Source organism: Cuculus canorus, chromosome 5 (assembly GCF_017976375.1).
Source record: "Cuculus canorus isolate bCucCan1 chromosome 5, bCucCan1.pri, whole genome shotgun sequence".
NCBI classification, from domain to species: Eukaryota; Metazoa; Chordata; class Aves; order Cuculiformes; family Cuculidae; genus Cuculus; species Cuculus canorus.
This window is the reverse complement of record NC_071405.1, coordinates 44,971,964-44,999,837: the sequence shown is the minus strand read 5'-3', so window position 1 is coordinate 44,999,837 and position 27,874 is coordinate 44,971,964. Positions and strand designations below refer to the sequence as shown.

At 45.8% G+C, this 27,874-nt stretch overlaps 1 protein-coding gene across 10 annotated transcripts in view; it reads right to left on the bottom strand.

Annotated features, from left to right (window-relative positions):
* C5H11orf24 (chromosome 5 C11orf24 homolog) overlaps positions 1 to 12,288 on the bottom strand; it is a 30,017-nt gene extending 17,729 nt beyond the window's left edge. For 2 of the 10 annotated variants that reach the window (XM_054068049.1, XM_054068041.1), the window contains exon 1: positions 6,629 to 6,876. Coding sequence is in view for 1 of the 10 variants with exons in the window: in XM_054068050.1 (XP_053924025.1) it covers positions 2,875 to 2,900 (26 nt within the window). In the remaining 9 variants the exon portion in view is untranslated. The other 8 variants (XM_054068050.1, XM_054068043.1, XM_054068047.1 and 5 more) reach the window with 8 other exon arrangements.
* Positions 12,289 to 27,874: the final 15,586 nt, after the last annotated feature.

Sequence of the window (27,874 nt, the reverse complement as noted above, 5' to 3'; positions counted from 1 at the left end):
GATCTCACAAGGTGGAGGAAGAGCTGTGAGAAGATTGAGCAATTTGTGTTTAGCTATAAGAAGAACTAGTCAGAGATGGAAATGAAAATCATCTCTTGACATCCAGACTAGTGCATGAGCTACAAGTCAGCCTACTTTCCTATGAAAGCACATATTTACTAAGAGCGTCATTAAGAGCATCTCAGGTACATACAGAAATACCTGCTGTGGTGTTTGTCTTTTATGAAGGAGAGGGAGGAAGAGGAGTGATCCTACAAAATAAAACACATACAAATCAAAAATAGTCAATAGTAAGATTCAGGGGATGATGTACATTGAGAAATCAGCAAGTTAAGAGGTAGCACAAACGCATGAAGTAGCCTCCTCTCCAATTAATGGTTGTCTTAAATGGATCCCCAGTATTTCTCTTCAATCACTTTGCCTTCATAACACTTCTACCTTTATTTCCTGTTCTTCAATTTATTCCCAGTTCATGGACAGGGATGAATTTTGTCCTTACCCATCTACAGATGCTCAATTCCTACTGACTTTTACAAAACCTCCCTCTACTAATGGCCTTGCTTCACAGCAGTTTTAAATCTGTCCAGAGGGAGGAAAACAAAAAAAAAATTTGAGCGAAGAAACTTACCAGGTAAACACTTGTAACCATTTTTTTTCTGTCAGGAATTATTTCACCTTTAGGGGAAGCAAAAGCCAATAAAAGCCTGCAAACAGTAAGACTACAGCTGAAAGCATAGAAAAAATGTGTAAAATACTGCATCACTTCTCTGAGACTGTCAAAGTATTTTCACAAAGAGATGGAAGACTGGAAAGGTTTATCCTGCTTTTTAATACAGAGAAGCCAATCCAAGGAAGATAGAGAAGATGGCTCAGAAAATAACATGCTTAATCCTATTAAAATTAATGAGCTTTCAACCTGGTCTCCACAGACAAGTTGTAGTGCGAGTTTAACTTAAGTGGATTTAAACACAGATTTAGTTAAAGTGCTGCAAAGTCTCCTCAAGCCAAAAAATATAAGTCCAACACAAATATACAGGCAAAATTCAATGCAAATTTCATCAAATCACTTCTTTTTCTCTGTCCCTTTATTTTTTTAATAAAATGGATGTAAACCCAATGCAACTTCTCTATCTGACACATGCGCTCATGTGTTCCAATGAACTATTGCATAAGCAGTTCTCCAGGCCCGGCACCAAGTCAGCTGGAGCTCAGGGAAAGCAATTCCAATACGCTCCTGGGCAGTCAGAGGCCAGAGCACCGTAATTAGCAGTGATGGTTGTGAAGAGGACTTGCTGAATGTCTCAATAAATGTCTGTGCCCTTGTACACAGACAACCACCCCTTCCCTCTCTGTGTATTAAGGGAATAATGATGATAGCTATGGGAGCTTAAGACACTCCATAGCCACATATGGAGAGCACAATTTATTTGTCCTTTACTGAACACAACTCAACTGAGACTCTCCATGAAAAGGTGATAGGAGCTGTGGCAATGTACAGAGGCATGCAGCTGCAAACCACACTGACTGCACAGACCTAACCTCCTGTTGAAATGGAGGACACAGCTGGTTCTTCAAGCAGATGCAAGATGTACAGATGGACCCTGGGTCCAGCTGGGGAATGGTCCAGCTGCTGCAAATAAGTAAGTACCCATATCCCTGGCTCTCTGCCCTCTGTTCTGTTTTTTTTATTCCACATTGGGCACATAAACAAGCACCCAATGTGCCTTCCAAATAGTTGACAAGTTATTGCATGAACTGGGAGGAAAGGATGTCATGGAAACTCCAGGATCACACACTGCCGTTCCAAAGATCTCATGTTCTGTAAAGTGCATTTCAAAATTAGCTCCCCCACCATAGTGATGCAACTATGGGGGACTACATTTCAGTTCCACCCTGTCCAGTGATACTGCAAAGCACCAACTCACTGTCAGTGCAGCAGCACCCCCAATTCCCAGCACTGATGTCCAAGATCTGATTCTTAAGGCCAAGCCCATGATAGCAAAGAAAAACAAGGCCAGCAGAGGCAACGGAAGACTGCCAGAAGTTTTGGCATCAACGCTGTTCAACATTCAAAATTGCCTAGGGGAAACCTCATTTCAGCGATAATCACAATAATAGCACAGCAAAGCCATCAACCAATGCAGGGTTTCTGTGAATAAAACTAAAGAACCAAAGCAACAAGGAAGCCAGACAGCACAACAGCAAGCAGTTAAGTGCAGCTCCACACACCAACCCCACACACATATGCTTCCACTGAGCATTAAAACCCACTTCTGCAGTTCTTGCCGCTTACTTTTGTTGGATAAGTTATTCACAAGAACATGCTGCAATGTCCACGCAAACACTCCTTCAAGAAGGGAGCCCTGTACCACAGCAGAGATATCTTGTCGTCTCCTGGATGAACTGCTGTATCACAGACACCCTGGGCACCTTACCAGCATGGAGATCTCCTTGGATTGCCAGCAGTCAAAACCTGTGAACATTTCCGAAGTGCACAAACAGCTCCTGCTTCCACCCATTTTCAGCACTGCTACTGTACCTGCAGCACCAGCATCTTCCTTACACCCTACCTTGTCAGCTTACAAGCTCCACTGACTCCTCAAAGTCTAAGTTGTACAAATGGATCCAGAACTTCAGTCCAATGGAGCAGAATTGACAAGAGGAACAAATGTTTTAAGTGCTTGCTAGAGTCCAGAGAAAAAGGATTCAATCACAGTTTACTTCACAGGACTTCCTTGCTTCCCAGTCAAAGACAGCAGCCTTTTGGGAGTCCTTCCCAGACCCAAACAGACTGGGTATCCATTGACAAGTGGGGTATGACAAAGGGTTACACCTGCAGAACAGCCTGGAAGCCAGGAAGGGAAGTAACCTTGCCGAGCCAGAACAGTGTCAGATGGCATCCACCAAAAGTGCACTCAGCAGGGATCTGGCTGTCTGAATCCTTTTATGGGTAGAAAGACAAAAAGACACAAAGATCATCTAGTTTGGCTCCTGGTACAGCCACGGAGTTTCATCCAGCAATTACTGTGTTGGGATGGGTGTCTGGGAGGTAGACAGGGTATCTTACTAAGTAAGATACCATGCAAGTGAACTTTGTACCAGCACTGTGTTCATATGGATGAACACCTCCTTCTGAAAGGCACCCAATCCCAATTTAAACAATTCAAATGGCTAGTGTGGATTGGTATTGCTCTGCAAAGGAGCCATAGCAACGCATAGCATCTGAGGATCTGCATGCAAGTGCTAGTGAATTGACTGTGTTTTCCTCTGACAAAACTTTCCTGTGCAAAACTGCTCTTGCTAGTAGAAGTTTGTATCAAACACAAAGGAACAATCAAAGAGCAAAAACAATCTGAAAAAGACATTAGCAGTGCCTGGACATGCTTGTATATGGGGTCCACTGATGACAGCAGAAACAAGTCGGAGCAGATGGATCTGAACATTACTGTTCAGCACATGCATGCAGGCAATATAGAAGATCTCCATAGGGAGAAAAGGGCTGTGAGGAAATGCACGTGGGTGACGCACAGCCATCTACACGACTGCTCAAAGTGATAAACCCAGAATCACTCAGAACATGCACATCATCCAGGATGAAGTAGCAGCAGCCAAAAACTACCTGGTTTGTGGCAACACAGGAGAGCCACAAGTTCATTTCTCCCGCATTCAAGTGCCCCGTAAGTTTTCAGTGCAAATATACTGACATGAACTCTTGCTGGATATCCTTTATGGTGCTTTCAGTTTATAAAACTGCGTTCAAGTGTGGATAATGACATATAGTCCTCCTTCACTGGAGGCTGGGAAAACTTACAGTCATTTACAAGAAAGATTGAAGGGAGAATCTGGGGAACTACAGGCCTGTCAGTGTGACCTCAGTGCCGGGCAAGGTCATGGAGCAAATAATCTTGAGTGCTATCACACAGTACACGCAGGACAATCAGATCAGGCCCAGTCAACATGGGTTTATGAAATGCAGGTCCTGTCAAACTGACGTGATCTTCTATGACAAGGTTACCCGCTTCATGGACGAGAGAAAGACTGTGGATGTAGCGTTCTTGGACTTTAACAAAGCCTTTGACACCATTTCTCACAGTATTCTGCTTGAGAAATTGGATGCCACTGGCCTGGACAAACACACCCTCTGCTGGGTTAAAAAATGGCTGGACGGACATGCCCAAAGAGTGGTGGTAAATGAAGTTAAATCCAGTTGGAGGCTGGTAACAAGTGGTGTCCCCCTGGCTCAGTGCTGGATCCAGTTCTGTTCAATATCTTTATCAACGATCTGGATTAAGGGACTGAGCGTACCCTTAAAGTCTGTACATGACACTAAGCTGGGAGGAAGTGTCAATCTGCTCGAGGGTAGGGAGGCTCTACAGAGGGATCTGAGCAGGCTGGATTGATGGGCTGTGATCAACAGTATGAGGTTCAACAAGGCCAAATGTTGAGTCCTGCACCTGGGACACAACTGCCCTGTGCAGGTCTACAGGCTTGAGGAAGAGAGGCTGGAAAGCTGCCTGGCAGAGAAGGACCTGGAGGTGTTGGTTGACAATCAGGTGAATACGAGTGTGTCCAATGGCCAAGAAGGCCAATGGCATCCTGGCTTGTATCAGAAACAGTATGGCCAGTAGGACCAAGGAAGTGACTGTGTCCCTGCACTCAGCATTGGTGAGGCCGCACCTTGAATACTGTGTTTAGTTTTGGACCCCTCACTACAAGAAGGATATTGAGGCACTGGTGAGTGTCCGGTGAAGTGCAACTAAGCTGGTGAAGAGATTGGAGAACAAGCCTTATGCGAGGCAGTTGAGGGAAGTGGGGTTGTTTAGCCTGGAGAAAAGGAGGCCAAGGGGAGACCTCATAACTTTCTACAACTACCTGAAAGGAGGTTGTAGCAAGATGGTTGTTGGCCTCTTTTCCCAAGTACAAGTGTTAGGATGAGGAAATGGCCTCAAGCTGCAGCAGGGGAGGTTCAGATTAGACATCAGGAAAAATTTCTCACCGAAAGGGTTATTGGGCATTGCCCAGGGAGGTGGCTGAGTTGCCAACCCTGGAGGCATTTAAAGGACAAGTAGATGAGCTGCTCAGGGATATGATTGGACAGCGGACAGGTATGATTGGACTTGATGATCTCAAAGGTCTTTTCCAACCAAGAGATTCTATGATGGAGCATGTGCTCAGTTAACAGTGTCAGAGGACAGGGACGCTTCATCAGAACTGCATACAAAAAGCTTCATGGAGAAAAATTTTATCCATGACTTTTTTTAAAAAAAAAAAGTAGGCAAGAAACTCTACCCTAACAAATCAAGTCATGGTTTCCTTAAGCAAAGCTTTGGACACTTCCAGCATGCACTGCTTTAAGAAAACATGTTCCATCTTTAATGCCCCTGCAGCATTTTCCCTTGAAAATTTAGCCAGCCACATACAACTGAAAAAGTCACCTACAACATTTGAAAGTACATTACCTAACCCTGTAATCCAGGGCAGGCAGCCAGATACTTTGAATACATTATCAGGCCTTCAGAATGGAGTTTTTTCATCACTGAAGCCTGAAATTTTGCTTGCATATTACTCCCGCTTTTGAAAAGTCTGCTCAGGAGCCTTCCCTCAGAAGGCAGAGGCTGCAGGTTGCACATATATGCTAATTAGAATTTCAATAGCAGACAACCAGATGTGATGTCTGTTTTCTAGCAGACAGGTTTTTAAATCCAGCAGAGAATTTGCAATTAAAACAAAAAATAGAGATGTCTGCACCAACATGTCAAGCGGGAAACAGCTGGGAATTTCCCCCAGAAAAGTACTATATATATACATATAGTATATATCCCAGAACCAAGCAGTAATGTGCACACCAAATGCATTAATCTACTACAGGTGTGGAAGCTAATAAAAACTGACAGATTCCCTTTAAACTATCCATTACAACGTAACGGACTGCATTCACATATATAGTAACAGAAAATTACAGTAGATAAGTAAGATTAATACAGAGATACATGCACTTTTGAGAGAAAGACACTTCATCAACATGCATCTTATAGACTAGTTTTCAAAGCTGCAAACCCTCTGAGGTCTAACGAGCACCTAATGCTTACTTAACAGTAAGGTCACCTCACTCAGCGAGGCTGCAAGCATGCTCAATGTGGGGAGGATTAGTATTCCTGTGAGTTTTTTCCTCCAGTAAGCAGTCAACTACTCACGTTATCAGGAAACAAGAGTGTTATTGCATGACCAAGCCTAGCAGGGATTCAGACAGCTAATGTGTAGGACATGAAGGCAACTTACCTGACAGGATCCTGAGATAGGATTCTGCATTGCCAATCCTATAAGACAAAGTTTGGGAGACAGCAGAGGGCAAAGTTAAGGGATTCACTGAATCCACCAGAACAAGATCCACTGCAATAGGACATCCCCACAGGATGCTGTATTTGAGAGCACGGCCAAAGAGCAGAGTTCATTCTTCCTACCGTTCACCGGGTTCCAGCTGACACCTTGCCCTGTCAAACCTACCGAAAACCTTCACTTCAGGAAGGATAAGGCCAAAATTGTCGTAGTAAGATACCGCACAAAGCAGGATTCTACTTGCAAAGGTAATCTCAATCGACATGAATTATTCACACACAAGACACTTTACCTATCTGTGATGCAGGGCGTAAGGGCGAGCTGCGACAGACACCGGGTTTTTGAGGCGGTCCATACGGCCCGATGGCTCCTCTGGAGGCAGCGCCCTCCCCGCAACTACAGCGAGCGAGCTCCGCCCCCAGAACGGAGCCCCCCCGCGGTCGCACGCGCAGGGCAGCGGCGGCGTGAGCGCCAAGGGGGCTCCGAATCAGTCGCGAACCTGCGAGCTACCCTCCCGCCCCCAGCAGCCCCGCGCGCGCAGCTCACCGCACACCCTGTGCACCACCCCAGACCCCGCGCGCGGCCGCCCCGAGGAATGGGCGGAACCCCTCGCGCAGCACCGCCCCGCGCCCCTCCCCCCCGGCGCCACGCGCGGACTGTGCTCGTCGCCCCGGAAGCGGCGTGGCACGGGGGCGAGAGCGGGCGCCGCGCACGCGGAACAGACAGCTGGCAGACCCGCCCCGTCAGGGGTGGAGCTGCCACTTTAGCTGCGGGGAGTGTTCGAGGTGCGGTCTCGCGAGTGACGAGTATAGGGGTAGACTAACCTCTCTGGACCTGCTGGCCACGCTATTTCTGATACAAGCCAAGATGCCATTGGCCTTTTTGGCCACTTGGGCACTCTGCTGGTTCGTGTTCAGTCGCTGTCAACCATTACCCCCAGGTCCTTCTCCAGGCAGCTTTCCAGCCACTCTTCCCCAAGCCCGTGGTGCTGCAGAGGGTTGTGCCCCAAATGCAAGACCCAGCATTTGGCCTTGTTAAACCTCATGCCATGGGTCTCAGCCCAGCGGTCCAGCCAGATGGTCCAAAACGTATGCCACAGCTTAAGATCCTGAAATACTCTGTTCAGTTCTGGGCCCCTTGCTGCAAGAAGGATGTTGAGGCTCTGGAGCGTGTCCAGAGAAGAGCAATGAAGCTGGTGAAGTGGCTGGAGAACAAGTCTTAACAAGGAGCAGCTGAGGGAACTGGGGTTGTTTAGCCTGGAGAAGAGGAGGCTGAGGGGAGACCTTATTGCTCTCTACAACTGCCTGAAAGGAGGTTGTAGAGAGGAGGGTGCTGGCCTCTTCTCCCAAGCAACAGGTGATAGGACAAGGGGGGATGGCTTCAAGCTGCGCTGGGGAGGTTCACACTGGATCTCAGAAAAAAATTTTCACAGAAGGGGTCATCGGACACTGGCAGAGGCTGCCCAGGGAGGTGGTTGAATCACCATCCTAGGAGGTATTTAGAAGACGGGCAGATGAGGTGCTTAGGGACATGGTTTATTGGCAAATAGGAATGGTTGGACTCGATGATCCAAGAGGTCTTTTCCAACCTGGTGATTCTATGATTCCACGATCTGTGTGTTTTAGTGTTTGGTGCAGGATACACCTGTGAGAAACTGTAGTCAGTTTGCGTTCTTCTAAGATTTTGTCACCTGAACTCCAGCATCCACCACCTCCACAAGCTGTGGCACAGCAGCAGGAGTGTCTTTTTTTGGTAAAGCTCAGTTTAATGTCAACATGTTTTGCCCATGTTTTCTGCAAGCAAATGTCACAGATTTTTTTGCAATGAGTAGAGGAAGAGCGGCTAGATTCGTTGAATCCACACTTCCATAGTTGCCCCCAAGAAGTAAAAATTAGAAAAATGTACAGGCTAACAGCTTCTTGCTAACCTGGACTACGAAAACCAGAGCTGTTTACCATAATCTAAGCATAACTTTTCTCATGTAAACCATGCAAGTCTGGTTTACTAGGTGTGATAGTGCACTGTCAACAGCGTTGTTTAAGCAGCGAATGCTGCTGAATTAAATATTGACTCAAATAGCAGAAATCAACTCCTTGTTGTTTGTTTTAATATTTTTAATGCTATTGTCTATGCCAGAAGTTGGCACATCAGCAGCCCACAGCTGCTTGGAGTGGAGCTGTGAAGCTTTTGTATACCATATTATATACATATATATACAACATATATATAATATACAGGTCTGAAACACATTCTGATGTGTGGAGCAGATTCCATGAAATGTCAATACATGCAGGACTTCTTTAAGTCATGGGTGCCCATTCTAGAGCAAGCATGCTATCTCTTGAATTCAGCTCCTTTGAGTTATTTTCAGCTTGCCCAAAGAAGTATCATCACTAAAAGGTGCCGAAAACAGAATTGTGCACATACAGATGCAGTCCATACTGTAAGATGCTTTACGTAGTGATTTCTGGAATTGAGAAGGTAAGAAGCAGTTGCTACTGCAGATCATGTAAGGATTTCAGCTGCTAATCTGACTATAGATGAAAGTAATGCTGAAATTATTCACACATCCCAAACATACAAATTTGCTTTTCAAAATAAGCGTTGAGGAGGAGTTGATACCATGATCCACCAGTTAATTAAAAGTAGTCAAAATGTAGAGCTGGCCAGCTCTCCACATTAAGGACTCAATTTAAAGCATGTCTGTTTGTATATATTGTGCAGATAAATCATTCCATCAGTCATGTAGGATAGTGAAATCTACTGAAATATTCCCTCTCCTCCTTTTAATAGAAGGAAGAAGGAGAAGGAAGCCCTGCAATTTAAGATAATTAGAAGAGACAGTTGAAGAGGGGAGGAGGACTGTCTGGTGTAGAACAGATTACCTGGCAGGACAAAACACAACAATGAGAGGAGATAATATGAAGTCAAAGCGGGAGGGCACATGGGCTTTAGGGTTGGCGTGGTGGGAAAAAAAGAACATTTCTGGGAAAAACAGTCTCAGGAGAAAAGAAAATGAACATGGAGAAGCCAAGATATGGAACAGGAAAGCACAAGCACTCAAAAAGCTGTGAACACAGAAAGCGAATGAGATGTCATAAATGTGCCCTCACTCACCTCTTTCCCTATGATGCACGAAGAATACCAGTCATTCAGGCTATTTCCTTTGAGAATCCCGGAGGACATGATTTTGAAGTGTTTAGAGAACTTTGCAACTTTACATGTGTCCTGTGAAAAAACTGGTGCTAACGCATGCTTGCAATAGCAGGTTTTCATAAACTATAAATGAAGGCTAAGCCACTGTTGAGATTTCAGTTGGTTTGTGTTTATTCCAGATTGTCAGTAGAACAGAGATTATGGAATGTAATGAAATGCTGTCAAAGGGGATAGCGCTGGAGGTGCAGGAAAGGAGATTTTAGGATATTAGTTTAAACAGAAATGGCTCCAATATATTGAAGCTATGTCTCAAACATTAATCCATTCAAGGATTTTGCACTGACTGAGCTAGAGATCAAAAGGAAGGTCGGTGTTTAAGAAATAACACACTTCTGTTTTAATGACTGGGATAGGGAATATTTGCTCTTCTGGACTATTCACATAAACTTAGCCAGTTGATGCAATGCAAAGAGTAGTCATATATCTCCAATTATATCTAAGAAAAGACATAATAGGATGGAACTACATCCCTTAAAACACATGGAAGGTTGAACCTCCCTGCCCCGCATCATAATGGCCCTTTCCAACCAGTGCCAAGAAAGGTTCTCAGCCTACTTGGGTGAGCTGTCCCCCTGGAAGCATCGTCCCTCCAGCTCTGCTTGTGGTAGGTACTAGCTCCTATAACAGAGTTTTAACTTGGTGTGGACCAGATTCACTTCTGGTATAATTCCAGTCTAATTAAGCCAAGAACCTATTTAGCCTGATACCATTTTTTCCGTAACTATCATTTCACAGAGGACATGCATCTGCCAACTTTCATGCTGCGATTAGGAAAGAATCTGGGTAGAAATGTTGACAGTATACTTGCAGAGTACTAAATACCATTGAACATGATCTGTAAATATTTACACTTTGCATGGTTTGCGTGCTGTCATCTGCTGGGCTGAATAGAGTACTAATAAAAATCACATTGAAAAAAATAATCCACGCTGATTCTTTGGAGCTGTTTTATTAAATATGATGGTGTGATAAGGAAATACTTTCCTTGGGAATCGCATCTCTCCAAAATTTCAATGCTGGAACAGGCACTGTTGCTCTGTAGAACTGAGGCTGCTGGAGTGCAGGCTTTCCTGGCAAGGAACCCTAGGCTGACACAAGGGACATTTTAGTTGGGAGAGTCCTTCTTCTCCAGCAGGGCTAGTACCCATGGCCAACTGTACAATAGCTTGCTTTGGCATGACAGCCTTGAAGGGACTTGGCCACAGTTACTTTCTCGTCTTGCGTCTTTCCCAGCCCTGAATTTAGTCCTACCCAATCATGAGTCTGTCCAGTTCTTGTGATTTTGAGCCTTTTCCAAGCATTCTAGATTCCTCAATCAAGATACTGCATGAGAACCTTAGCTATCATTTTAAAATGCCTTTCATGTATGTGAGGAAATGTCTGGAAACTTGAAACAAGTGCCCCTAAAAGTGGAAACATGCATAAGCATATCTCAATTTTAGTGAGCTGTGCTCCTCATACTTAAGCACAGGGTTCCCATCCACTGACAGTAGTCACTTAAATTTCATAATTAAAATTCCAAATGCTGTTTATAAACTTATTTTAAAGCCAAGTCTCATGTAATATCGTAATTGTAGCAATATGCACCAAATTAAAGAATTGGTCACAGGGACAGAACATCAAATTAACTGCATGTTGAATTATTATAAAGAATTAAATACATGCAAACGGCTAAAAATTATCTTCTCCACAGAACATTACAACCACGGGTATAACATTACTCTATAACATTACTCAGGACCCATCATGATGCTTCAGTTATCTTCAGACTCCTACAGCTGTCACACTGGTATCATGTTACTGCAGCTTCATAATGAAAAATAAATGTCATGCTCTGCCAGAAATTATGCCTCTCTGAAGCAATGGGGAATCTCTGAAGCACAAGTTAAAACATACATTAACTCCTCATAGCTAAGAAGCAGCATGAAAGATATTTCTATCTGACGTGTATTGTACCTGGCACCAAGCCACAATATGTTGCAATGTCCTATAGATAACTATCTTTCTCCTTACTGGCTGGCATTGCCTCCTGTTGCAGCTCCGGTTGCAGTTCCTTACTTGGCTCATCATCCTTGATGGAGTGAAAGAGGAAAGTACAGGCTGAGGAGAGCAGAGGGAAGCTAGGACTGAAGAGAGCCAGACTGTGCAAGAGGTAGGGCAGAAAGAGCAGGCCAGCAAACTGTTAAAATATACTTTGGGCCATGGCACAAGGCAGAAATTAGTTCTTGAGAAATTTTGCTGTAATGGTCTTTGTTTCATTAAGTTATGCAAGTAGCAACAGCAATGCCTGTCTGTGTTGCTGTCAGCCTTGTATCTTGGTGGCATTTCTACAAGACGCCATTCTGCCCACCACCTCTCCACTCCAGGGTTTGTAGCTTCACTGTTAGAATGTGTGGTGAACAGAAACCTGCACAAATGAACGTAGTGTGGAGCTGATGTGGTTTTGGTTTGTTGTATTACAAAAAAAAAAAAAAAAAGCTCGTTATTTTAAAAAAAGGCTTTTGGCAGGATTCAGACAAGTTCTGAGGCATCCCTGCACAGAAAGAGGCACTGTATTATTAACAAGCCATCACAGTCTGTACTTGTAGATTTTTCTTTTTTAAATAAAAAAAATCAACCCAAACAAATCACACAGCAGCCTAAATAGTGGAAGCACTGATGGAAGAACAGGATAGCTGCCCTAGTGATACAACACATACATCAACACCTACCTTTGTAAAGAAGGGTCTGTGCAGTGTCCACAAAAGCTGGAAGACAGCAATCCATGGTGCACATTCTCTTCCTGAGACTGTGCCTGAGAGGTACAGTCAGGGCAAGAGAGGGCAGTTAATGAGTAACATACTTTCTGGTGCTTTGTTTCCTAAGTAACAATCTATTTGACATTAACTGAGCTGACTATGGATTTTTAACCCATCCACGTGGGGGGCATATTCGAGCCAAGGGATTCAGAAACTTCCCCAGGGCTGGCAGGACAAAGAGCAGCAGGAGCCAGCAGTTACGGGGGACATTCCAAGTGCCATATGAAAGTTTCCTCTGGAGTCTGCCCTGGACACTCTGTGTTTTGCAGCCTCCACCCAGGAAACCCCAGGACTGCCAGAAGCCTCAAAGAAGGAGTGGGGTGGTGGGAGGATGTTGTCTGAACACCACTGGGGAGTTGGACTGACTGGAAAGCGGGCTAGACAAGGAGCTGCATGTACACATCCAAGGATGGCTTGGTGACTGACTCCCCTTTCCAGACCCTGCAAGGAAGCAGAGAAGGGTTAAAGCTTCTTCTCCTCAGTGCTTTTTCAGCTTGATTCACCTATTATGTGTGAGCCAAAATGGATGTCTTTGATATAAGCCCATCCTCATGCCACTTTGGTGACAGAGCTGAAGTCACTCTGTAAAGCCTCAAGACCAGCACACAGTCAGATCCCTTAAGGCTCTCATTGACCTCCTCTTCCAGACTTGATCTCATGCCCGAAGCAGAGGAACCACATTCTATTCAGGCATGTGCCACTCGGCAGTCCACAAGCACGCTCAACAGCTGGCTAAGCGAGCATTTGCCTTCACACTGGCATCTGCTGGTGGGAAACGTGCCCCATTGTTTGGCAGTAATGTGCTCCAGACTGGGTCTGCTCCTCATCCATCCTCAGGTGGAGCTCCATGCACTCCAGCTGATCATTGACATAGAAAGTGACACCCCGTCCCGGTCTCCCCTACCTCTCCTTCCTAAAGAGCCTGTATCCCTCCATCTCAACACTCCAATCATAGGATCTACCCCACTATGTCTTCATGATGCCAATGAGGTAATAGCCCTGCAGATGTGTGCATGTCTCTAGCTCCTCTTCTTTATTCCTCATGCTATATGTGTTTCCATAGAGGCACTTAAGTTGTGCCTCTGTGGAGCTGTCTTTCTGGCTGCAAATCCTTTGTGTTGCTCTTCAGGTGCCTTCCTGCTGACCTGCGATCCTTCTTCAGGCTCTGGGCATCTATTGATGTCACTGGCATCAAACTGGGATGGACTGAGATTCCCCTCCTCTGGGATGTTTAGTTTAATACCCCTCAGACTGCTCCTGGCTGTATCACTGGTACCCATGTGAAACAATAGCAGCAGATAGGAGTCAGTGGGTTGTAAAAGGCTTGGCAGCCTCTTGGTGACATCCCTGGTGTGAGCCCCTGGTAGGCAACACACCTCTCTGGAGAGCAGGTCAGGCTGGCAATTGGGTGCCTCTCTACCTCTCAGAAGATTCTCCTACTACTATCACCTATTGCCTTTTCTTTGTTAAGCTGGTTCTTGTCTGGGGAGCAAATCAGGCTGCCTTACTGGCTCCAGCGTCTCTGCTGATTGATGGGTGTCTCCTCTTCTGTCTGATGCAGAGAAGTGAAATGGTTCTGCAAGGACACCTCTGACTTCAGGGAAGCCTCTTCTTCTTGCTGGTCCTTGCCCTTGTAAGCATCAGTTCTGCTGCATTATTCCTCCCTCTTTGTGTGCTGGTGGGGGAGTTTATGGCTGTTCGGCTGTGGGCTGCAGAGCTGCACTTGGAACCACATATCTAATGCCTTCTCAGCCTCCATGATGTTGTGCAGCCCTCTCATTGCTTCCTGTAGCTCAGCCACCTGCTGCAGGAGCTCCTCCTCCTGGGCACACCTTTTGCACACACTCCCACCCTTGCTCCAGGAGTCTGCAGTCTGAAGTCTGCACCACAGCCTCTGCCCTCAGCAGCTCCATCTAGGTAGAGCACTGGCCACCGCTGGGGTAGTGGTGCAGACTCCCCAGACGTAGCTGATGCCTTTGCTCTGAGATGAGTTCCCACCATTTTGCCTTGAGGGTCAGGTAGGACGAGTGTCCTTGACCTGTGCAGGTGGTCGCAGAATGTGCTTGGGTGCTGCTAGCTCAGGAGTCTCACTCGGCCAGCGGAATACCCCCTTCAAAGACATGCCTCCCTGCATGCTCTGTTTTCGTGAACTGCCTGCACAAACTGCTGCACCATTTCCTGCTTGCCTGTCCTGTTCACAGCGCTACTGGTCGCTCGTGTTCATGGAGGCTGCTCTTGTACGTGAGGGGTATTGACCATTGTGATTCCTGTCCCTTCCCACGCTGAGTCGGAGCTGCCTCCATGTCATCCACTCTGGAAACGGGGCTGGAGAACCCTCTCCCTTGCCACACTTTTTGCTGCCACAGTCTTGCTCCTTTAAGCAAAGTCCCTCTTCACGATTCCTCTGCTCCAGAGCCCTTCTCCCTGGTGGTGGTGTAGCTTTTTGTATACAGCCTAATATATACAGGGCTCAGGCCTAATTTTTGATTTCTAAGTGGTACTAAATTTTATGTTCTTATACTGGAAAATACTCATATGTACACATTGACTATAACAGAGATTACCATCCATCAGTGTCCATGTTCAGAACTTCGGAGGATCACCTTCAAAACAGAAAATGACCGCTTGGGAAACATTGACTCATGCTGACCCTTGAAGTTCTGCTTGTCCACCAGGCAAATATAGTAATAGCCTCTAGCTTGTGTACATGCAGAAACCAGGTTATCAGGGGTGTTATCCCTGGTTATCTCTTTTTCATGTGGCCCTCCTGTCTCTAAGATCTTTCTGTTCATAGCCAAGTTTAAAGTACACTTGCAGTGGCTGGTTCTGTCGTCTCCTTGGACTGAAAATGTCCAGTGTGGAAGGGGAGGCATGTTGTGGTAATGTAGATCAGTGGTCTCCAAACTTTTTTAATTGCATGCCTGTGAAACACTGTTTCTCTTAGAAAGTCCCAAATATTTTCGGTTTGGATTGGCTAGAGTGTTCCAAACATTATGTTTTGTGGTTTGGTTGCTGTGAAAATGAGAACTGCATCTGAGATGTGATGAAAGGTAGGCTTCATTCCTAGAACTGAGTTCCCAAAAATTAGCCAATCAGGAGCAGAGGAGAAGCCATGCTTGACCAATCCATGAGCGCTTTGCCTAGCATTTGGGGGGTAACTAATATAAAAGCCCCTCATAGACCTTCAGAGGTTTCTGCATGACGTGCGCAGACAGAGGGGACACCTCCTCTTGCCTCTGATGTTAATGAGGAGGAAGAGGCTTGGTGCAGTGGAGCATAAAATGTGTCTCCCCGGGCAACATGTCGTGTGCACCCACCACACTGAAGACCTCGACAACAAACAGACAGAGGACTGTCACGGGAACAAAAGGTGGTGATACCTCTCTCTCTCTCTGTCTCTCTTCTTTCTCTCCTATATAGCAGTGCTTCTTTACCAATAGCTACAGCCATAGCCTAAAATAATATAAATGTCAAATAAAATCAGTTTCTGAACAGGATGGCTGGTCTTGTTGTCAGCTTAACTCAAATCAAATGGGACCTATGAACCTTTCAAAGGAGCCTAACAATACCCCTATCAGTAGAAAATTTTGAGCACACATCCCTGATAGATGTATATTTATTTATACATTTTATACAAGGTCCAATGCAAAAAAAACCCAGACACTGTGCCTGTAAGACTTTATTTAACAAATTAAGAGAATCAACTATGATCACCTTCAAAATAATTCTATTCTGAGTTACACACAGCTGCATATGATGCTGCCAACGTTCAAAGCCATTCCACAAATCATTTTCTGAAAGGCTGTTGAGGATCTCCATAGGTTTTGGTTCACTTCTTTCTACCGGCAGAAAATGGGTTCATTTGAGCACCAACTTGAATCTTTGAGATCTCTTCACCATAAACTCTCAGTCAATAATTGAAAAGTTTCTGTCATGGATTTCTTCAGTTTCACAAGAAATTTGATGTTAACTCACTGTTCACTGTTTTGCACACTGACATTTTCCAACCATTGGTAAGAAACATTTATATTTGGACACATATCCACTTGCTCCAGTGAAGTGATCGAGTTGAGCCTTGTCTCACTGTGACAGTTCAGAACATGTTCTATAACCATCTCTTTATCTCTTCCCTCCCACTCTTGGTTCCGGAGGCTGTAGGATTAGTCTCGGGCTTATTGTGTCGGACCTCCTACATGTAACTACTGAATTTATAGTATTTTCTTTCTGCACCCCAATGGATCATCTTGTGCACCCTATGAAGTGCATGCCCCCTGGCTTTGGTTACCACTGATCTAGCCAACAGCTAAAGCCTTCTGGTTGTTGCTCTGGGCCTGATCTTTTTTTTGTAATCTCTATTTCCTAAATCAGAAATATAGGAAATCCTTTGGTCCAGGCTCACTTTTCAGCAATGCTGATTAGTTGCTCAAAGGCTATTTGTCAGAGGAGAGAGGGAAACCACTGAAGGGAGAAGTAAGAGTGTTCCATTATGGGAGGGGAGAGGAAAGAAGGATTTAAGGAGGAGTTATTGAATCGGTTCATAAGAAATACTCCTTGCCCCAAATTCCACAAAGTCTCACGGTATTCAGAAAAAAAGTCTTTTTTTGTAAAATGGAAGAAGATAGGGAAGGAAGAAAAGGATGCAGATAATAATAATCACACTGTGTTGTCTGACAACTGTGCCAGAGGGCAGCACAATACTTCCAAGTGGTTCAACTCTGGCACAAAGTCCTTACAACCTACAGGGTAGTGTCTACCACTATCAGTCATATGGCATTGGCTGGATTACTTGGCCATAGGCCTATTCAATCTAAGTACTTTTTGATACAACCATGTGCAAGGACAAACATCAAGAAATAGGAGTTTCATCCCAAGCTGACAAGAGGTGGTGGGAAGGAGACAAAAGCACAGGAGAGGGAGCACAGGAGCATCTTGGAGAGGGTAATGGTGAATGTAATAAAACACAAGCCAAACACAGACATGAAGCCTTGCAAAATACCTAGCAAAAACAGCTAATAAAAGTTTGGGGTGAATTAACAAAAGCTCTTTGTTGTTATAGAGGAAAAAACTCAATTTTATTGGGTACGAAGAATTACAATTGGGCTGCCAATAGCTGTGTAGATTGATGACTCTGGAGGGAGGGACGACAAGACATGAAGCCAACAATTCAATAAAGCTTCTTTTCTTACCTTTTAGCAAATAAATGAGAAAAAAAAAAAAAAGAAAAAGAAATTACAAACTCCACCACTTTGCCTCCTCACTTGGAGAGAAAAAATATTACAGCTAAGTGACTAGTCTTTCTACTTCCCTAGCTCCTTTTTTTTGTGGTAATAACCACAGTTCAGCAGCTGTTAGGTCCTTCAGGCCAGTAAGACCTTAGCCAGACATTTCATGCTGAGAGAGAAAGAGCAGCAAGTGAGGAGGGGAGCAGGTGGCTCGGGAGTTCACATAAAAAGATCTGTATGTACTAAGAGCTGTGCAGAGGGGGAGCACAGGGAATGGAACCTGGGAATTATTCAAGGCTGGCAACTGGTGATCAGAGTCATGAGTCAATATCTGTGGGTTAGCACTCTTTAGTACTTCACAACTATCCCAACAACAGTGAGAAATAGAAGGGACTTGACATTTCTGATATTGCAAAAGCACAGGAAAAAGAAGTGCATAATCATATCAGGCAAGAAAAATCCTTAAGTAATGCAAATATACTTGCAGGTATTTTTTTGTCTATCACTATGAAACATATGGCCACATGCCACTCCCTGCTCCTAAAAACTCCAACTAGAGCAAGTTTCATGACTCCTGTGCAGAGAAAAATGTTTCACCTGCTGGCATAGAAAACAAAAGAAACAAACCACTGGCACTGCATGAGGTCCCTAGATCCCCTTGATCAGAGGCTGGCACCGTACTGTTTGAATTAATAAGGTACTGGGTTCAGTCCTAAACCCTATGTGGTTGCACAATGCATTGAGCAACAGCATAACACACTGAAATAAGCTGTCATTTCTGGTATATGAGCTGAATGAGTGAAATATGTGGTCCTCCACTCATTAATGACTAAGTATGGCAACTGTTTTTTACTATGTCACTCAAGACACGTCAAACCATCAGAAGACCAAACAAGTTAGACAATACTTCACACAGTCCACACAGTTACCCAACATGCTAGATAAACCTCCCTCAATTTTTAGTAGATCACAAACCATTTTTAGTATTTTTTAACTTACCTACAGTAACATATAATTTCTGGTTTAGTAGACTAAAGAGCAGAAGGGGAAGTGAATGCTGAAGTTCTGTAAGAGAGGGCTAGCACCCTTCAAAGAAATAACTACATTTCAGAGATCATACTCATGGATTTATACCACAGCTTGCAGACTTCCCTTTAAAAGGGCTAGAGTCTCTACAAGATCCAGGGGAGACACTTTCTCACTGGGTATCTCCACAAAGAAAGGTGTTGCTCAGATCTTGTGCTTACTGCAGTGAAGTACCTTCACTTTGGTGTTTGCGGAAACAGCAGGTGGGCCTCAGAGACTGTCTCAGTTCAGAAGCTCAAGGAGCTGCTGAAAACTGATCTGGGAAATGATATAGTTCGTACCCTTTACACCTGTTCAGGAGCTACCAAGACCAGCTCCATAGTTGCCCCACCCATGGGGTGCCAGAAAGAGTCAGTTATTATAGTTAGGCATCTCAGGAGACTGCTGCCTGCATTCTGCGTATAGAATGACCATGTGCTGATGCTGCTGCAAAACACGGGATTATTCAACATCCTTCCTGACATCTGCTAGCTTGATGTCAACTGCTTGCTAGGTGCCAGGAGACATTACTCACCACAGGAGAATTAAAATTGCTATTGGCCATATTTTTTGTAGCTGGGCTTCAAAACTGGTTTCATTTTGCCAAGGGTTTGTGTAGTCAAGCTGCTTTTCTCTTTTTGGTTCTTATTATGTTTCATTTGACCTTGTTGTCACTGCAGACGCTCAGAGCTACTTATCCGAATATGAAGGTGCATGTGACACCGTTTGAGCTTGTCTCTCTGGACATATTGGTAATGTTACTTCTTACATAACTCCATTTTCCCTGCATGCCTTTCTGGGTCACGTACGTACGAATGATCACATAGGCTCTTAATGTGGAGGGCGGACTGGAGGAAAAAGTGGAGGGTGATGCACCTACATCAGAGCAAGGGCAGAGACCGCAATGACACCCACGCCATATTACCACAACTGCCACGAGGATGGAAAAGAGAGTCATAGTTGTAGGAGACTCTACTGAGGGGGACAGAGGGTCCAATATGTTGAGCAGACCCTACTCACGGGGAAGTCTGCTGCCGCCCAGGAGCCTGGGTAAGGGTAAACTTCCCAACCTGGTGAGGCCTACAGACTTCTACCAGAGGAACCAATAGGAACCTTGTGGTCGTATTCAGAGAGTAGTGGTCAATGGCTCAAAGTCCAGATGGAGATCCGTGACAAGTGGTGTCCCTTAGGGGTCCATACCGGGACCAGTGCTATTTAATATCTTCATCAATGGCATTGACAGCGAGATTGAGTGCACTCTCTGCAAGTTTGTAGATGACACCAAGCTGAGTGGTGCAGTTGCCACAGTGGAAGAATGGGATGTCATCCAGAGGGACCTGGACAGGCTGGAGAGGTGGGCCTGTGAGAACCTTATGAGCCTCATGAGCCAAGTGCAAGGTCCTACACCTGGGTCGGGGCAATTCCCAATTTCAATAGAGGATGAGGGATAATGTGACTGAGTGCAGCCCTGCAGAGAAGGACTTGAGGGAGCTGGTTGATGAGAAGCTTGACATGAGCCAGCAGTGTGCACTCACAGCCCAGGAGGCCAACTGTATCCTGGGCTGCATCAAAAGAAGCGTGGCCAGCAGGTTGAGGGAGGTGATTCTGCCCCTCTATTACTCTCTTGTGAGACCTCATCTGGAGTATTGTGTCCAGTTCTGGAATCCTTAACATAAGAAGGATATGGAGCTGTTGGAACGGGTCCAGATGAGGGCTACAAAGATGATCAGAGGGCTGGTGTGCCTTTCATACGAGGACAGGCTGAGAGAAGCTTGCTCAGCCTGGAAAAGAAAAGGCTCAGTGGAGATCTTATAGCAATCTTCTAGGACCTGAAAGGGGCTTACAAAAAAGCTGGAGAGGGACTGTTCAGAAAGGCTTGTGGTGACAGGACTATGGGCAACGGCTATAAACTGAAGAAGGGCAAATTTAGACTAGACATAAGGAAGAATTTCTTCCCAATGAGACTGGTGAGGCACTGAAACAGGTTGCCCAAGGAAGTAGTGCACGCCCCATCCCTGGAGGTGTTCAAGGCCAGGTTGGATGGGGCCTTGGGCAGCCTGATCTTGTGGGAGGTGTCCCTGCCTATGGCAGGAGGGTTGGAACTAGATGATCTTTAAGGTCCCTTCCAACCCAAACTATTCTATGATTCTATGATTCTCTACACATACTGTTTATTCCCACGCCAGGAAGTGGGCTGGAGTCTTAAAGCATTCTTCTACTTTTCTCTCCAAGTACAGCTTGGGCCTGCGGAACAGAAAGGTTGCATTCTCTGACGCTGAGTTCCTATGAGCTGAGACAGTAAGGAGAAAGGATCTTGGAAGTTTCCTCACTGAGGAAGAGGAGACACAAATCCTATATCCATTATGAGATAGAAAGGAAGCCACACAGGATACTTGGTGCTCCAGGAGTCACCAGAACCAGCCCTCCAACCTAGCTTTTCTTCTGCCTCATCATAGCACTGCCAGAATAAATACAAACCTCAGGGGAAAACAGCATTTGTTGCTTTATTAAACTGTCTGTAGGAGTTGCTGCTGATTTTGCCTTCTCACATTCCTCTCCGTCATTAATGAAGATCAACCCTCATCAGAGTAGCCAGGGCCATTTAGGAGGAGGAATTGCAGGAAAGTAACCTTTGGAAATATACTCAGTTGCTCTGGGCCTGACTTATCTGCAGCATTGTCAACTCTGGCTATTTTGCAGTCGTTCAGCAGGGCTTTGGGGGTGTAGGTTTCCAGTTTCTTGATAGTGATTTAGACACCTGAGCTTTCTCCCACTAGCAATAATACAGATCATAATTCCAATGATTAGAGAAAAGAGTCTAAGAACAAGTGCACCCTGTAGCCTACAGTAACAAGCAGAGAGCTATGATTTTAGGGGGGAGGAGGGAAAAAAACCTTAATATTTCAGGATGTTTATAATTGAGCTAGCACGTGTAATACTTTGACCACCCTCTCCAGCCTCCAGCTTCACTACCCCTTGAGGCATCTGAAGCTTAAAGTCACTTCTCAAATCTCCAGCCAGACTCTCAGCAGGCTACTAGAATACTTCCTTCCAAGGTTGTTGCCCAACACCACAGCCTAAGGGCACCTGTCCTTCTTGCCATTGAGTGACAGCCAAGCTAAACTTTTCATTGCTTTCTTTGCATTCCAACAACTTTCGAACATTAGCAGAAGAAAGTGAATTGATCTGTAATTAACCCTGTCTTGGCCAACCAAGATGTAAATTAGAAAAAATTGGCAGCCAGCCCACTCCGTGGTAAGACCTGGGCTCATGGTGTCATAGCAGGGCTAAAAGCCCAAAATCCAACAGAAATACTTTCTCTGTTCTTGAAGCTTGCACCCTGGTGTCTCTGATTATCCTTGGGACAGCTTTACGCCACAGGTGCCCGGGGTTCTACATTATGTGGCCTCACTTTGCTGAGAGGACCTACACCATTGCTGAAAGCTGGCAGAGAAGTGACCAGTTTACCATAGGAAGCCAAGCCACGTGAGAGGACAGCCCTCCCTCCTCCCCACAGGTTTTGTTTCTGATCCAATAGGAGTCAATACATATTCCATCAAAACCTGGTGCTGCTTTTTGCAGCTGTTTCTTCCTGACTCTGCCAAGCCATGCATTCCAGATGCACAATGCAGCATGTGTGTATGCCCTAGAGGTTGCTGGTTCCTGCTAATGTCAATCCATATGGGATTATTCACATGTAAGAGTCCAAGATTTGATCCCCTGGCCTATCAACATGTCTGTTTCCAAGTGAGCTTTCCAAACATTTCTTCTAATTAGGGGGTGATGGGTGGTCTGTCCCCATGTTCTAGCTCCCCAGACATCTAAGGAAACGTTAGCAGGTAGATGAGGTTCAGAATGTACCCTTGTACACCAGCTGAGTCAGCATCAGTGCAATAAATCACATTCCAGCTCTGCTAGCAAGGTCTGCCCCTCCGCACTGGACCACAGCGGCTGCTGAAGGAAAACAGAAGGGCTGCAACAATACTGTCAAACTTCAGAGCAACGGCAAAGCTGATCAGTGGGTATCCTGACTTCAATCTTTGCCAGCTAACCTCTTCCCCCTTTGATGTTCATAAATGTGCATTTAGCATCAGCTGACAGAAAAAGTGCAGAGACTATACAAGTTTGGAGACTGTACAAGGTCAGGTCCTGTATTTCCCATGATCTCTAGCCTGCTGAATTTTCTTGGGCTTCGTCATTTGCTACTGGAACCATAACCCTTAGTATCTTGTTAAGATAACGACATTCCCTTTCAACCTGGAAGTTTTCATTAATGGCAATAGGTACAATAAGAGACAACTTTCTGGACAGCTTAGGTTGCAGCGTTAGCTGCTGAGGTTATGAAGGACAACTGACTGCTGGAAATCTCTGCCTAAACCTCATACCTTGGAGATACCTCATAAGGGAATTATATGCAGAATAGTGTGTAGGGATTTCCCACTGCAGACTGCTCTATATTCACGCACGAGATCTAGGTGAATCTCTGCCCCCTAGAAAACCACCTGGACCTCCAAATGTGCATCATACTCTCATTATATAATTACAAAATGTCTTCTCTCTCTCTTAAATGGAATCTCTTGCTGGGAAATAATAAACAAAACCTTAGCTGGTATTTATATAAATTAAAATTTACCTAACAAATTCATGTTGTACACTTAAGTTTGCAGGGCAGAAGTCCATCAGAGCCAGTCTGAGACAGATTCATTGTTGCAGGACCCCACTGGTGGATTTGCAAGCCCTGTAGCTGAGTGCATCAGACCTCTCCCCTTCCACTGCACAACAGTGGGTTTGTACAGTTAAACGTACCAGACAGCTGCAAATAAAGCCTAGGTTGTACTGCAGATAGAAAGAGTTCAGCTGCCACCATCAGGAGTGCTGGGGCAGGGTAGGGTAATGCAGGGTCCGCTCAGACCTCAGCCAAACTAGGAGCAGGGAAATCTCTGCCAGGGACACGCGACAGAGGAAATAAATGGGCCTGCAAGATCTTAGAGACTGTTAGATGGAAATGAGAGTCAGAAGAGTAAAAGTGCCAAGCGTTATGTAAGAGCAATGGCTTGCAGATTGCTGTGGGAGAAGAGGTCTCCAGGATGATGAGGTAAGTTTTGCTTTCCTTGGGTGAGGGAGAGACACGGGGTATTTGTGTCTGATAAAACCCTGTAAAGGCAGCGATGACTTGGCTGCAAACCAAAAAAGGAAGGATAAGGCAGGAGAGGGCGCCACTGTTTTGCCGGCATCACCCACTTCATCAGACAGGCTTTGCTGATCTCTGGTCCAGTCTAAAACTCATAGAACTGTTCCCACCAAAAGCAGAAAACTCCGGATAAAGTAGACAGCAGAGAGATCTGAGCAAGACTCAGAAGGATGCTGAAAATTCCTTTCAAGGAGGGGCAGGCAGGGTGGTAAAATCCCTTGTAGGGTGTTACCCCAAGGATGCATTTCTTCTGACGCACACCCCAGTACCAGACTGGCTTAATCCCAGAGCACATGTGGTTCTGTGAGTTTCCTGGTGTGTTAGGTCACAACCTACTGGCTGCTGGGCCACATGCTGCTGGGCAATATGTTCCCTCTGCATCCTTCATTCTCCACCTTGCTTGTGCGATTGACATTGGAGGAATCACTGCTGTAAGTAAGCCACATTCTGAGTGTGAAGGGAGCAAAGAGGCAGGATAGTGGGCAGACAGATACGGGCTGTGATTCGCTCTGTGATGTCACTTCCACTTGCGTTGTGACAGCTCAGCTTAAAGGTCCATCACATTGATGCAGCTCTCCAGCGCTGGACAAGAACAGAGCATGCTGCTGAGGTATCTGCAGTATGTCCTCTCCTGTCCTGCAGGAACGTAGCTGTGCCCAGCAGATCAGCCTTCACTCTGTGCATGGGAGGAGGTGTGGAGGTTGCCCCTGGGGAGGGAGAGGAGCACAGAGGAGTGGAAAGCCCTAATTTGCAAATATGATATACAAGTGCTTTTCCTTATTTGGGGTACACTGAAGAGCCCCGAGGCCTCACAACACACTGACTCCACTCATATACTGGTGAACAGAAGCAAATGGAAGCATTTCGGAGCAAAAACTAGAGTGATGTAGAAGGGGAGGGTAAAGCTGCAAAGGGTGGAGTTTAGGGGAAGGAAGAATTAGGGTCCATTGCGGAGCTACAATCAGCAGCTAGGGCTGAGGATGGCACAAAGGCTAGCAGACAGCCAAACCAGAGAAGTAAAACAGGAAAAAGGTCTACAATGGCACAAGAATGAATTCCTTTGAGTACCCAGGTTTTTTTCTGCTCCAAGAAGCAAGGCAGAGGACCTGTCACAGGCTTCGGGATCACATAAAACTCTGGAGAGGACTGAAGTTTCCATCTACTGGAGGGGGCTATGGAGGAGAGAACAGAGGAGCTTTCTGCTAAGGAACCATGGCCCCACTCACGTACCACAGGCTGCTGGTGATCCTCACCATCTGCAGGGCATCCAGTAGCCATTCACAAAGGATGGCCTCTTTGATGTGTGCTCAATACCAGCCTAACCCTCTAGGAAACAACGATGTGCTGCCTCTGAGAGCAGACAATGGACTCCAGTTATAGAAAATCACAGGGTGACTACAACATAGCTGTTTCAGAAAGATAGCCAGCCATGCATTGCTTCCCTTTGGCACACTCTCCGTGTTGGAAACTGGTGGATGGCCGGGCCCAGAGAGTGGTGGTCAATGGAGTTAACTCAGCTGGAGGCCAGTTACAAGTGGAGTTCCTCAGGGCTCAGTACTGGGTCCAGCTCTGTTCAATGTCTTTATCAATGACCTGGATGAAGGCATTGAGTGCACCCGCAGCAAGTTTGCAGATGACACTAAGCTGGGAGGAAGTGTGGATCTGCTGGAGGGTAGGGAGGCTCTGCAAAGGGATCTGAACAGGCTGGACCGCTGGGCTGAGACCAATGGCATGAGGTTTAACAAGGCCAAATGCCGGTCCTGCACTTGGGGCACAACAACCCCTATGCGTGCTACAGGACTGGTGGGAAGAGTGGCTGGGAGAGCTGCACAGAAGAGAAGGACCTGGGGGGTGCTGGTTGACATCCGACTGAACATGAGCCAGCAGTGTGCGCCAGGTGGCCAAGAAGGCCAACGGCATCTTGGCTTTTATCAGAAATGGGGTTACCAGCAGGTTCAGGGAGGTTATTTCTCCCTCTGTACCGGCACTGGTGAGACTGAACCTCGAATACTGTGTGTTCAGTTCTGGACCCCTCACCACAAGAAGGATGTTTGAGGCTCTGGAAACATGTCCAGAGAAGAGCAACGAAGCTGGTGAAGGGGCTGTGAGAACACAGTCTTACGAGGAGCGGCTGAGAGAGCTGGGTTGTTTAGCCTGGAGAAGAGGAGGCTGAGGGGAGACCTTATTACTCTCTACAACTACCTAAAAGGAGGTTGTGGAGAGGAGGGAGCTGGCCTCTTCTCCAAGAGGGAATGGCCTGCTAGCTCCACCAGGGAGGTCAGGTTGGATATCAGAAAAAATCTCTTCACAGAAAGAGTCATTGGGCACTGGAACAGGCTGCCCAGGGAGGTGGTCGAGTCGCCTTCTCCTGAGGTGTTCAAGGAACGGGTGGATGAAGTGCTGAGGGACATGGTTTTAGGGGAGTGTTAGGAATGGTGGACGCGATGATCCAGTGGGCCTTTCCAACCTGGTGATCTCTGTGATTCTGTGATTCTGTTGACTAGCATCTCCCAGCTCCTCTCTGCTGTCTTTTCTTGATACTTGCAGGTGCTGTATCATTTTTGGTCCTGCATTATTTTTCCATCTGCTTGGTACACACTTCACCACTTTTCCACCTACCAATCATTCGTTCCAAGAGGGAAGGCATCCAGACAGCAGCTGGGTGTGACCCAGCAGCCTACACATGAGATCATTGAGCATGACAGTGAGCGGGTGAGACCCAGCAGCTCAGAGGTTAAGCCATTCTGCTCTGGCTGTCTGAGTCTCTCCCTCCTGCTGTCTCCTATCAGCACATTTCAGCCTTGTAGACCTTCAGAGGGGGTCCAGCTGCTCTTGTGCAGGCAGTAGCATCCTCTAAGGAATGTCTGAAGGAATGATTTTCAGGAACACTTTCAGAGTTTGAAGGGTAAAATGAAAGAAAAAAAAAAAAGCAGAGAGAAAGCGGAGAGGTGCAGCTTATTCAATGACATTAACACAGAGGCCAAAGTCTCAATGTTTGTATCTCCCAGTATTTTTAGGGAGAGGAGGGGATTGTTTTCCAGAGGCCCTGATTTAAAAAAAAAAAAAAAAAAGCAAATATGTAAAGAAATACTCATCTTTGCGAAGGCAAGAAGAGCACAGCTGAATGTCATTCCCTATCTCAAACTTTAATTTCCATAGTCTGGAGATGGGTGGCAGGTAAGAACATTAACAGAAAAGGTGCATTTTTTTCAGTGTCAGGTCACAGAAGTAATGAGATGCAATGGGCATTTGATCTGCCTAGCTGGCTCTAGCAACCAGCGAGCCTGAGGTAGGCAAGAGAGGTCGTGTTTTCACAGTGCTGGTGGCTTTCTTAGGTCTGAATGAGTCTAGCAGTTGCAAAGACTACAGAAAAGCATCTGCCTGGGTACCTCCATCTTTGCCCTCTATCCCATCAAGTTACCAAAATAAGCTCATTCAAAGGAAGAGAGAGGACACAGGGGCTGCTACCAATCCACTGCATGTTCACTGACATGTTAAGAGCACACAGAGTTTGCAGCCTTCAGCTGTTCTGTGCCCATTGACATGAAATCAGTGGTTCAGGTGGCATGGAAGAAATCAGCAGAGAATGATTAGCCTTTGCTTCCTCTGATTCAAAAGGTCAGAGGGCTCAAATGAAGGTGACAGGTGGCAGATTCAAAACGTTCACAGGTAAGCAGCTTTTCACATGATGTGTAGTGGTGCTGCAGAACTGCCCACAAAATGATATGGTGGATGCTGAATGGGAAACACCAGACAGGTTCAGGGAAAACAAATCCAGCAGAATGCAGAGGCCGTACTTGGCTCAGATAGTGCCTAAACTATACATTGATGGAGGCTGTGAAAACCTTCAGAGGTTTGACTCTGGGCTTGCTCTGTTCTTAGGCTCTTCAGGTGTCTGAAATTACCCACTGCCAGATACAGGAGAGGAAGCAAGGTGAATTGGAGGCTCTCACTGTAAGAAATAGTCATTCACAACTTTTAAAACTGCTCATTTGCAGCTCTGTGTCAGGGCCCTGAGGACATCCATATTCTTTAATTAATCCTGC